Below are 13,303 nucleotides of genomic sequence, written 5' to 3' on the forward strand. Positions count from 1 at the left end.
AGCAAAAAAAAAAAAAAACACACAACAGGAAAATCATTTTAGGCCACACGTGCAACTTGCGACCAGCATCAGATGATGTTCAGAAGCCAGAAGACCCCTCAGCCACAGACGGGTCACAGCAGCGACTTTGGAAAGGAGATTTTTTTTTTTTTTTTTTTTAAACAAAAGCTATTTCAATGGGTACAAGCTGCTGACCTTGTCACTGCCACTAGCTGAGGAACTGGAGGAGAAAGTGGTAGTATCCAAGTCTGAGCCCTCCATGGGGGAGCTGTGAGAGATGTCAGGACCCTCAGTGGAGGGCTGGGAGTCCCCCTCAGCCCACTGCACACTTACAAGCTCAGAACTGTCGGACGGGGTCACAGCTGAATCTGGGCCCTCGGTGGTCTGCGAGCTCTCACTGAGCGGAGATATGGCCTGATTGGTCCTATCGTTCTGGTCTACATTGGTGTCTGACTGAATGGTGCTGATCTGGCTGGAACTTCGGCTCAGTGCCTCATCAACCTCCCCTTCAACTGCAAGGCCTGTCAAGTCTGATGTTGCTGAACTATTGAGATCGACAGACTCTGCAGACTGCAGAGTATGCTGAGAACGTGGCTGCTGAGTGATGATGTCATGTCCAGCAGTTTCTGGAAGTGGGTTTGTCGACCCCAAGGTTGAAACCCCTGAAGGAGATGGAACATCAACTTCACTGTTCATTGAACCTAAAAATGAGAGTGAAAACAACACATTAGCAAGCTCATATCTATTATATACTTCCAAAAATAAATACCAGACTTTAACACGTTATGAAGTGAGATTATCTTCACACTGTTATGAACTCCAATACATAAATGTACCACATTGTTCTCATCCTTTCATTGGACAGTCTAGTTTTTGTGCTCAAGCCTTTGGAGTGCCATTATGGGGATACATACACGCAGTTGCCCCACAGAACAGCAAACCCTGGTCCTGAAATTCCATGGGATCGTACCATACTTTTGGAGCAGGGGGAGCAGCAGGGCCAGGCATGGTTTTTTTTTGGGGGGGGGGGGGGTGAACAGTGTGGGGACAGTAGAGGAAGTGGCAGGACCACAAAGCATGGGAAATGAGCACTGAACACACTGCTGATACATACCTGGAAAAGTAGCAGTGCTGACCTCTGACCGGGTCTCCGGATCATCTTCAAGTCCGTCCTCTTCTCCGGAAACCATTTTGCCTATTAACACACATTGGGTAAAAATAAAGCTTCAAGTGTAAACCAAAAAATATTTTGCATAAACTGCCAAACCCATTATTTAGAAGTTCAGAAAATTAATTATTGAAAACAAATTCTAAACAAATCATCCAAATTGGTAAGCACACTGTGGTAATACTTCAAATTCCTAATCCATCCATACATTCAGTACTGCCCCTGCTTGTCCTTGGTGAAAGCAGTGGATGTCAAAGGTTGTGTATTGAGGTGCCAATGAAGCACACTGCTTTGTACTGGACAGTGCTGAACTTCTTGAATGTGGCTGGAAAGTGGAGAATATTCCATTACACTCCTGACTTGTAGACAGACACCGTGGAGATATTTGGTAAATATACACACTCCTTGAAGGTGACCAGGCAAGTGTTGAACATTGTTATAAGGGCATTAAAAGAATGCTTAGATAGAAAATGAGGTACAGAGTACAAATACAAGAAAGAAATTCTAAACCTTTATAAATCAATGGTTTGATTCCAGCTGGGGCAATGCGTCCAATTCTCACGCTTCAGGAAAGATATAAAGGCCTCAGCAAGAATGCAGATGAGATTTCTGAGAATATTACCAGTTACAAGGAGAGACTGAAAGTTTGGGACAAAAAGTGATAGATAAATAACTAGTGAATCAGTTCATGGTGGTGCTGATTGAGAACTGAATGTTAGCTAGGAGAATTTCATTAAACTGAGTGGGCAAAAGGGACTTGTGAAGATGACATCTGGCAATGTACACTGTCCTACAATACCAAATTCAGCCTTGATCATCCATACAGATCCTAAATTGAAAGATTAATGCTCAAGCTCCTTCCTCATTGGTGAGGATGTTGCCACTGAGCCAAGATATTAACTTTAGTTAAAATAATTTAAGACTTATGGTGGTGCTGGTTGAGAGCTGAATGTTAGCTAGGAGAACTTCATTAAACTTAAATTTAATCCTAAGATTTATTTGCATCATCGTTAGCCATGGGTGAGGTCACGGAAGACTGGAGGGCAGCGAGTGTTGTGCCCTTATTCAAGGAGGGCTGCAGAGAAAAACCTGGGAATTATCGACCAGTAAGCGTAACATCTGTGGTAGGTAAGTTACTTGAGAAGATTCTGAGGCATGAGAGAAACGTGCACTTAAAGACAGGGTTTGATTAGGAGCAGTCAGCATGGCTTTGTGCTTGGGAGATCATGCCTCACAAATTTGTTAGAGTTCTTTGATGAAGTGACCAGGAAGGTTGATGAGGACAGGGCAGTAGACATAGCCCATATGGATTTCTGTAAGGCTTTTCAAAAGGTTCCACATGGTAGACTACTCTGGAAACTAGATCGCTAGGAATCCAGGGAGAGCTGGCAAGTTGAATACACAATTGGCTTTATGGTAGGAAGCAGAGAGTAATAGCGGAAAGATGCTTGTCGGACTGGAGGCCTGTGAGTAGTGGCGTGTCTCAGGGGTCGGTGCTGGACCCATTGTTGTTTGTTATCATAGAAGCCCTACAGTGTGGAAACAGGCCCTTCGGCCCAACAAGTCCACACACTGGCCCTCAGAGCATCCCACCCAGGCCCATGCCGCATAACCCACCTATTCTACACATCACTGAACACTACGTGCAATTTAGGATGGCCAATCCACCTAGCCTGCACATCTTTGGACTGTGGGAGGAAACTGGAGCACCCGGAGAGAACATGCAAACTCCACACAGACACAGTCTCCACACAGAATTGAACCCAGATCCCTGGCGCTGTGAGGCAGCAGTGTGATATCTATATCAAATGATTTGGATGAGAATGTAGAAGGCATGATTACTAAGTTTGCAAATGACACTAATAAAGACAGTATCATGGCCAGTGAGGAAGGTTATCAGAAATTGCAGCTGGGGAAATAGGCCAAGAAATGGCAAATGAAGTTTAATATAGGCAAATGTGATGTGTTGCATTTTAGAAAGTCAAATCAAAGTAGAAATTTCATGGGGAATGGTAGGTCCTTAAGGAGTGTGGTGGAACAGAGGGACCTTGGAGTTCAGGCTTTTGGCACACTGACTTTATCAGTCAGGGCATCGAGTACAGAAGTTGGGAAGTTATGTTGCAGTTATACAGGACATTGGTGAGGCCGCACTTGGGAGTATTGTATTCAGTTTTGGTCACCTTACAATAGGAAGGATGTTATTAAACTGGAAAGAGTGCAGAAGAAATTTACAAGGATGTTGCTAGGGCTCAAGGAACTAAATTACAGGGAAATGTTGGACAAGCTAGGAATTTTTTCTTTCAAGCATAGGAGACTGGGGGCGGGGGTTCTTACAGAAGTGTACAAGATCATGAAGGGCATGGATAGCATGAATGCACTCAGTCTTTTTCCCAGTGTTGGGGAATTGAGGGCATCAGTTGGAGGTAAGAGGCGAAAGAATACATGGGAACCTGAGGGGCAACTTTTTTCCCCCACACAGAGGGTGGTACGCATATGGAATGAGCTGCCAGCGAAGGTGGTTGAGGCAAGTACATTAACAACATTTAACAGGCATTGAACAAATACATGGATAGGAAAGGTTTAGAAGGTTTTGGGCCAAGTGGGGTTAGCATGGATGGACATTTTGGTTGGCATAGACCAGCTTGGGCCGAAGGGCCAGTCTCCGTGCTGAATCCATGGCTTACCTTCCGGCATGTCATTACACTGTCCTTACAACATGAAAACAAGACTTTTGGCCCAACCATTCCATGCCACTATCTGCTTCATATGATCCTGCTTCCACCCTCGTTCATCTAATCTCATCAAGACCATAAGACAAAGGATCAGAAATTAGGACATTCAGCCCATTGAGTCCGCTTTGCCATTCAATCACGGCTGATGTTTCTCAGCCCCGCTCTCCTGCCTTGTCCCTGTAACCTTTGATCCCCTTAACAATCAAGAACATATCTATTTCTGTCTTAAACATATTCAATGACCTGGCCTCCACAGCCTTCTGTGGCAATGAATTCAATAGATTCACCACTCTCTGGCTGAAGAAGTGTGTCTTCATCTCCATTCTATAGGGTCTTCCCTTTACTCTAATGTGGTGCCCTCAGGTCCTACTCTCTCCTGCTAACGGAAACATCTTCCGAACATCCACTCTATCCATGCCTTTCAGTATTCTGAGATAGTAAGAACTGCTGATGCTGGAGTCAGAGATAACAGTGTGGAGCTGGAGGAACACATCAGGCCAGGTAGCAGCAGGTCCCTTCTTCAGAAATGAGGGAGGGGGAAGGGAGCTCTGAAATAAATAGAGAAGAGGGGTGGGGCTAGGGAAGGTAGGTGGGATGGTGATAGGGGAGTGCAGGTAGGCAGTGTTGGGGATTGGTCAGTGAGGTGGGGGGAGAAGACAGACAGGTCAATGAGACGGGGATGAGAGGGAGGGTTGGTCATGGGATTAGGCTGGGGGTGGGGAGATTTTGAAGCTAGTAAAGTCCACATTGAGTCCATTGGGTTGTAGGCATCCCAAGGCAGAACATGAGGTGCTGCTCCTCCAGTTTCCAGGTGGCGTCAACGTGAAACTGGAGGCGGCTCAGGATGGACTTGTCGTCCAGGGAGTGGGAAGGGGAGTTGAAGTGGTTCGCGACTGGAAGGTGTTGTCGTTTGTCGCGAACCGAGCACAGGTGCTCTACAAAGCAGTCTCTGAGCCTCCGCTTGGTCTCACTGACGTACAGGAGGCCACATCAGGAGCAGCGGATGCAATAGACTACATTAGCAGATGTACAGGTGAACATCTGTCTGATTCATAGATTTCACAGAATTCCTACAGTGTGAAACAGGCCCTTTGGCCCAACAATTCCACACCGACCCTGAGCATCCCACCCAGACCCATCCCCCTATAACCCATCTAATCTACACATCCCTGAACACTACAGGCAATTTAGCATGGCCAATCCACCTAGCCTGATGTGGAAGGTTTTTTTGGGTCCTTGGATGAAAGTGAGGGGGGAGGTGTAGGGGCAGGTGTAGCACTTCCTGCGGTTGCAGGGCAAGGTGCCGGGTTGTGGGGCTAATGGGGAGTGTGGAGCGGATGGGTCGCGGACAGAGCGGTCCCTACGGAAGGCAGATAGGGGTGGAGAGGGAAATATATCTTTCATTGTGGGGTCAGACTTCCATATCCATCCTATAATGAGGCAACCAGAACTGAACACAATATTCCAAGGGTGGTCTAACCAGGGTTTTATAGAGCTGCAGAATAGCCTCACGGCTCTTAAACTTAATTCCCCTGCCAATGAAAGCCAACACACCGTATGCCTTCTTAACAACCCTATCAACTTGGGTCGCAACTTTGAGGGATCTATGGACGGTACATCTGATTCCAGTTTCTCCCCCTCAAATTTTGGAGTGAATTCTATCACAACCTGTTATTGAGTCAAAGTCATAGAGTCATTCAGCACAGAAACAGACCCTTTGGCACAACCAGTCCATGCCGAACATAATTCCAAGCTAAACTAGTCCCACCTGCCTACTCCTGGCCTATATCCCTCCAAACCTTTCCTATTCATGTACTTATCCAAAATCTTTTAAATGTTGTGATTGTATCCACATTCACCATTTCCTCAGGAAGTTTGTTCCACACGCAAACCATCCTCTGTAAAAAACCTGCCTCGTGTCTTTTTTTAAAATCCCTCTCCTCTCACCTTAAAAATGTGCCCCCAGTCTTGAAATCCCCCACCCTAGGGAAAAGACAACTACCATTAACTCTATCTATAACTCTCATTATTTGATAAATTTCCAATAGGTCATCTCGCAACCTCCTACACTCCAGTAGGAAATGTCCCAGCCTAACCAGCCTTTCTTTATAACTCAAACCTTCCATACCCAGCAACATCCTGGTAAATCTCTTCTGAACTCTCTCCAGCTTGATAATATCGTTCCTGTAACTGGGTGACCAGAATTGGACACAGTATTCCAGAAGAGGTCTCAATGTCCCATACAACCTCTACATGATTTGCCAACTCTTAAAAGGGCTGAGCAGTGAAGGCAAGCGTGCCAAAGGCCTTTTTACCCATCTATATGTGATGCAAATTTCAATTAATTATGTACGGGCACCCCTAGGTCCTTCTGTTCTATAATACTACCCATTAATTGTACCAGTCCTACCCTTGTTTGTTATTCAAAAATGCAATACCTTGCATTTATCCAGCTTGAACTCCATCTGCCATTTTTAGCCCACTGACCGATTTGATCAAGATTCTTCTGAAATCTTAGAAAACCTTCTTCACTGTCTACTGTGTCACCAATTTTGGTGCTGTCCTCAAACTTACTAACTATACCTTCTATATTCTCATCCAAATCATTTATATAAACGACAAACAAAAGAGGACCCAGAATTGATCCCTGTGGAACACCGCTGGTCACAGGCCTCCAATCCAAAAAGCAACCCTTCACCATTACTCTGTCTCCTGCCATTAAGCCAATTATGGAGCCAACCGGCAAGCTCACCCTAAATCCCATGTGACCTAACTTTACTGATTAGTCTACCATGTGGAACCTTGTCAAAGGCTTACTAAAATCCAAACAAACAACATCTATTCCTCTGCCATCAATCTTTTTGGTAACTTGCTCAAAAAAAAACTCAATGAAGTTTGTGAGACGCTATTTTCTTCACACAAAACCATGCAGACTATCCCTAGACAATTTCTGCCTCTCTAAATGTCCATAAATCCTAGCTTTTATGATCACCTCCAACAATTTACCCACAAACAGAGTCAGACTCACATCTATAGTTCTCCAGTTTCTCTTTACAATCTTTCTTAAACAAACATGCAACATTAGCCACCCTCCAGTCATCACGCACCTCACCATAGTTATAGATGATGCAAACATTTCTGCAAGGAGTCTTGTAATTTCCTCCCTTACTTCCTACAATGTTCTGTGATACATTCAAATCAGGACCCGGAGATTTATCCAGCTTTATATTCTTTAAGGCCTCCCGAACTTCCTGTTCTGTAATGTGAACTGTATTTAAAATGTCAAAGTTTATTTCTCTGCATTCTCTAGACTCCATTTCCTTCTTCACAGTAAAAACTAACATGAAATATTTATTTAGTATCTCTCCCATCTCCTGGGGTTCAACACAAAGATGACCTCCTTGATCTTTAACAGGCCCTACATTCTCGGCCTTAGTTTATTTGTAGAATCTCTCTGGATTGTCCTTAACCTTATCTACCAATGCTCTCTCATACCCCACCTTGCCTTCCTAATTTCTCTTAAAAATGCTCCTACATTCTTTATATTGATTAAGAGATTCAATTGAACCAAATTGTCTACATCTAAAATAAGATTCTCTTCTATTCTTGACTAGAACCTCAATATCCTTATTCATCCATTGTTCTTTAATCTTACCAGCCTTACCCTCAATTCCTAACAGGAATAAAATGCCTCTGAACTCTCGTCATCAGACTCTTGAATGCCTCCCACTTGTCAGACTTCCTTTTAACTGCAAACAGTCTACTCCAATCAACTTTTGAAAGTACTTCTCTCATACCATTAAAATTTGCCTTACTCTTTCAATGCAAGGCTTATTCTTTTCCCATAACCATTTTGAAACTAATAGAACTATGATCGCTAGATCCAAAGTATTCCCCAGCTTTTACTTAAGTCATCTGCCCTGCCTTGTTGCCCAAAAGACGGTCTAGTTTTGCTCCTTCTCTAGGAGGAGCATCCACATATTGACAAAGAAAATTTTCTTGAACACATTTGACAAAATCTTCACCATCCAAACCTTTAACACTGTGGTAGACCCAGTCAATGCTTGGAAAATTGAAAGCCCCCATTATTACAACCTTATTATGCTTACATATATCTGAGATCTCCCTACATTCGGTCTTCCAACAGACACAACAGGGAGTGAGGTGGTTTATAAAGAAATGCGGTCAATGGAGCGCAATTGCAGACACCGAGATGGTTTGAGGTGTGTATACTTCAATGCCAGAAGTATCAGAAGTCAAGCAGATGAACTTAGAGCATGGGTCGGTACTTGGAACTACGATGTTGTGGCCATTACAGAAACTTGGGTAACTCAGGGAGAGGAATGGTTGTTGGAAGTTCCGGGATTTAGATGCTTTAAAAGAAATAGGGAGGGTGGAAAAAGAGGTGGGGGAGTGGCATTGCTAGTCAGGGCGAGTATAGCAGCTACTGAAAGGCAGTTCGAGAATGATATGTCTACAGACTCAGTTTGGGTTGAGGTCCAGAACAAGAAAGCAGCAGTCACTTTGGGGGTTTTTCTACAGACCCCCTAATAGTTGCAGAGAAGTGGAGGAGCGGATTGGGAGACAGATACTGGAAAAGGTGCAGAAGTCACAGGGCTGTAGTCATGGGTGACTTCAACTTTCCAAATATTGATTGGAAACATTTTAGTTGTATAGTTTAGATGGAGCAGATATTGTCCAGTGCATTCAGGAAGGATTCCTGACACAGTATGTAGATAGACCAACACGAGGAGAGGCCATTTTGGATTTGGTGCTTGGCATCGAACCAGGCCAAGTGTTAGACCTGTTGGTAGGAGAGCATTTTGGCGGTAGCGATCATAACTCTTGCTTTTACTATAGTCATGGATAAGGATAGGTACATACGGCAGGGTAAAGTTTACAATTGGGGAAAGAGTAATTACAATTCTGTTAGGCAAGAACTGGGTAACATAAATTGGGAACAGATGCTGTCAGGGAAGAGCACCACAGAAGTGTGGAGATTGTTTAAGGAATGCATACTGCATGTGCTCGATATGTTTGTCCCTAGCAGGCAGAGAAGATGCGGTCGAGTGAGGAAGCCATGGCTCTCGAGAGAGGTCGAGCGACTAGTTAAGAGGAAGGAGGCTTATGTAAGGTTTAGGAAAAGAGGAACGGAAAAGGCTCTAGAGGGATACAAGTTAGCCGGGAAGGAGTTGAAGAAAGGGCTTAGGAGAGCTATAAGAGGGCATGAGAAAACCTTGGCGGATAGGATCAAGGAAACTCCAAGGCTTTTTACACATATGTGCAGAACAAGAGAATGACCAGAGAAAGGGTAGAGCCGATCAAGGATTGTAAAGGGAATTTGTGCACAGAGCCTAAGGAGATAGGAGAGGTCCTTAATGAATACTTTTCTTCAGTATTCACAACTGAGAGGGACCTAGTTGTAGAGGAGGGCGTTGTGAAACAGGCAGGTAGGCTAGAGGAGGTTGATGTTAGTAAAGAAGATGTGCTAGGAATTCTGAGGAAGTTGAAGATAGATAAGTCCCCCAGACCAGATGGGATTTATCCAAGAATTCTATGGGAAGCAAGGGAAGAGATCGCAGGGCCTTTGGCGATGATCTTTTCGTCCTCACTGTCCACGGGTATAGTGCCGGAAGATTGGAAAGAGGCAAACATCATTCCCTTGTTCAAAAAAAGGGAACAAGGATAACCCCGGAAATTACAGGCCAGTTAGTCCTACGTCAGTGGTGGGCAAATTATTGGAAAGGGCTCTGAGAGACAGGATTTATGATCACTTGGAAAGGCACAGTTTGATTCATGATAGTCAGCATGGATTTGTGAGGGGTAGATCATGCCTCACAAATCTTACTGAATTCTTTGAAGAGGTGACCAAACACATGGATGAAGGTGGAGCAATGGATGTTGTATACATGGATTTAAGTAAGGCGTTTGATAAGGTTCCCCATGGTAGGCTCATGCAGAAGGTAAGGAGGCATGGGATAGGGGGAAATGTGGCAGATTGGATTCAGAATTGGCTGACCCTTAGAAGACAAAGGGTGGTAGTGGACGGAAAATATTCAACATGGTGCTCAGTTATGAGTGGTGTACCAGAAGGATCTGTTCTGGGTCCTCTTCTATTTGTGATTTTTGTAAATGATTTGGATGAAGAAGTGGAAGGGTGGATTAGCAAGTTCGCGGACGATACGAAGGTGGGTCACGTTGTGGACAGTGCGGAGGGCTGTTCTCGGTTACAAAGGGACATTGATAGAATGCAAAGCTGGGCTGAGAAGTGGCAGATGGAGTTTAACCCCGAAAAGTGTGAGGTGATTCATTTTGGAAGGACAAACTTGAAAGCAGAATACAGGGTTAACAAAGATTCTTGGCAGTGTGGAGGAGCAGAGGGATCTTGGAGTTCATGTCCACAGTTCCCTGAGAGCTGCCACCCAGGTGGATAGAGTTGTTAAGAAGGCGTATGGCATGTTAGCTTTCATTAATAGAGGGATTGAGTTCAAGAGTCGTGAAGTTATGCTCCGGCTATACAAAAGCCTGGTTCGGCCACATCTGGAGTATTGTGTCCAGTTCTGGTCACCTCATTACAGGAAGGATGTGGAAGCGTTAGAACAGGTGCAGAGGAGATTTACCAGGATGTCGCCTGGAATGGAGGGAAGGTCTTACGAGGAAAGGTTGAGAGAGTTAAGGCCTTTCTCTTTAGAACGACGAAGGATGTGACGTGACTTGATAGAGGTGTACAAAACGATCAGAGATATACAGTAGACAGCCAGAGACTTTTTCCTAGGGTGGAGGTAGCTTTTATGAGGGGGCATAGTTTTAAAGTGAGTGGAGGTAGATATTGGGGAGACGTCAGAGGTAGGTTCTCTACTCAGTGGCAGGGGCGTGGAATGCATTGCCAGAGAGGGTAGTGGAGTCGGCCTCATGAGGGGCATGTAAGCGGCTATTAGAGAGACATATGGATGATAGTATAAGGTAGCGGTGGAGGTTAGATAGACCTTAGGTTTCGGGTAAAAGTTCGGCACAACACCGTGGGCCGGAGGGCCTGTACTGTGCTGTACTGTTCTATGTTCTATATTTGTTTCTCAATTTCCCTCTTACTGTTGGGGGCCTTATAGTACAGTCACATCGAAGTGATTTTTTTTGTTTGTAATTTCTATCCATATATTTTCACTGGACGGTTTTTCAGAAATTAGGTATTCCTTAATCAAAAAGGCCACCCCCCCCACCACTTTCTTGCCTCCTTTTCTATCCTTCCTATAGTATCTAAAACCCAGAACATTGAGCTGCCATTCTTGTTCATCTCTCAGCTAAGTTTCAATAGCTATGATGTGCCAATCCTATGATCTTAAACATGCCGAGTTCTTCAGCCTTACCTGTAAGGCCCCTTGCAGTGAAATAAATGCAATTTAGTTCTTCAGAGTTACTACATCCTCTGACTAGCTCGTCTTTCTTTTCTAACTGACATGCTCTCCTCACATTCAGAACCTTCCCGATCAATCCTTCTGTTTACACTGCTACTTAGAATTCTTCCACTCCCCTTTCTATCAGAATAAAGTCTCCCTTAATGGAATGAGCAAATCTCCCTGCTAAGTTATTGGTCCCTTTCCAGTCCAGGTCAGACCCATCCTTTTTGAACAGGTCTTTTCTACCTCAAAAGACATTCCAAAAACCTGAATCCCTGAACAATACTCCAGCTCTTCAACCATTGATTAATCTCCTTTAACCTTTTGTTCCTTCCCTTATTTGAGTTGGCATTGAGAGTAAGCCAGAAATTTCTACTTTCAAGGTTCTATGTTTTAATCTTCGACCCTAACCTCTTAAATTCACTCTGTACTGCTTTAATTTTTTCCCTGAAAACGTCATTCCTACCAATGTGCACAATAATTTCTGGCTTCTCAATCTCACTTTTAACAATATGCTTGAAACGTTTAGAGACATCCTTAATCCTAACACTAGGAAAGCAACAAACTATCCTAAATTCATGCTCACTGCCATAGTATCTCCTGTCTTTGCCTGACAGGAGAGTCCCCTGTAACAAAAATTCTATTAAATCTTCTCGAATGCTGCCTAACATAATCATTCCAAGAGTGCAATGACTCACTGGCCATTCCATTTTCCTTGGAGAGACTATCCCGTTCTACAGTTCCAAAAAGTGAATATCTATTTGGTACAGGAATAGCCACCCAAGACGTTTGAACTACATTCTTACGTTTCCCAACAGTCACCTATCTATCTGACTGATCTTGCTGTGTAATAGCTTCTCTAAATCTACTCGCCATCTTACTCTGTACCTCATATGCCCTTAATAACATTAAGCCTAAAAAAAGTTTCAATAACACCTTATATATAAAATAAGCTACCTTTCATTACCTATAGAAAATGTCAAAATGGAAAAATTTTAAAAATATACATTAAATATAAAACCTTAAAATCATCCACTTAGCTGATTAACCATATTAAAAAGACTTTGTCAATAAATTCCTCAAAGAAAAATAGTCTTCTCCAGAGTTGACCACATGTAGAACTCCCCGAAATAAAAATAAACTGAAGTTTTTTTAAATAAGTTATCAAAAAGAAACCTTTGCAATGTGAAAAAAGCCCCTCTAAAACAGACATTTTTAACTTGTGAATTTAGGATTAAAAGCCTCAGTCGTTCACTGTAGACCCTTAAAACCTCATTTTAAAGAGCACAGTCCATTTAAAACAACGTAAGTGTGATTTTTTTGGCTTTTTTTTGAATGTTAATGAAACAAAATGACTAATAATTGTAAAAAACTAAGTAAATCTTTAACTAAGCCTGCAATCCCAGGAGCAGCTGCAAGATCCACGCTGAACTTCCAGTTTTCTATTGCTGTCATCCCTGTGTTTACCTATCTTCCGCTTACATACAATCAATGTTACCAACCTCAGCTATTTCTAGTCCTCATCTCGTTCTCTCTTCTGAATTCCTTGTTCAATTTAATAGTGACCATTACTATAGTCCAGAGTTCTGAGCTCACCTCTAAGTGGAAACATCTTTGCATCCACCTAACTAAAAACTTTTCCATAATCTTAAAGACATCACACTTAGAAACAGGTTGGGGTTTTTGTCAGCACTTGCATGTGAAGCATTTTTCTGATCACTTTGAAATCCAGGGACTGATGCAGGCAAATTCTGGGCATTATGCTAAAGTGTCTGCAATTAGTTTGAAAGGTTTTCAATGCTGAACTATTCATCATGCCTCCACTTACCCACAGCTAATTTCAAGATTGCAAAAGGTCAAAATATTGCAAAAAAAGAAATGCACAAGTCAAAATCAATATGGCAGCATGTCAAACTGCACTGCAGCATTAGCCTTATTATTATAGTGCAGAGCTAAGCATCACAATTTACTCAGCAGGAAAGGAGAATACCTCCTGACAGCAGTTTCCT

General features: G+C 43.2%; 1 protein-coding gene across 1 annotated transcript in view; it reads right to left on the bottom strand.

Moving 5' to 3' along the window:
- The window catches only part of LOC125482103 (huntingtin-like), a 90,345-nt gene that overhangs the window by 17,804 nt on the left and 59,238 nt on the right, over positions 1–13,303 (bottom strand). Inside the window, exons 10-11 of the mRNA XM_048594104.1 lie at positions 1,115–1,195; positions 334–701 (exon numbers count right to left, since the gene is read on the bottom strand). Coding sequence (XP_048450061.1) covers positions 334–701; positions 1,115–1,195 — 449 coding nt within the window. The remainder of the gene's footprint in view (positions 1–333; positions 702–1,114; positions 1,196–13,303) is intronic.

Source organism: Rhincodon typus, chromosome 3 (genome assembly GCF_021869965.1).
Source record: "Rhincodon typus isolate 14 chromosome 3, sRhiTyp1.1, whole genome shotgun sequence".
NCBI classification, from domain to species: domain Eukaryota; kingdom Metazoa; phylum Chordata; class Chondrichthyes; order Orectolobiformes; family Rhincodontidae; genus Rhincodon; species Rhincodon typus.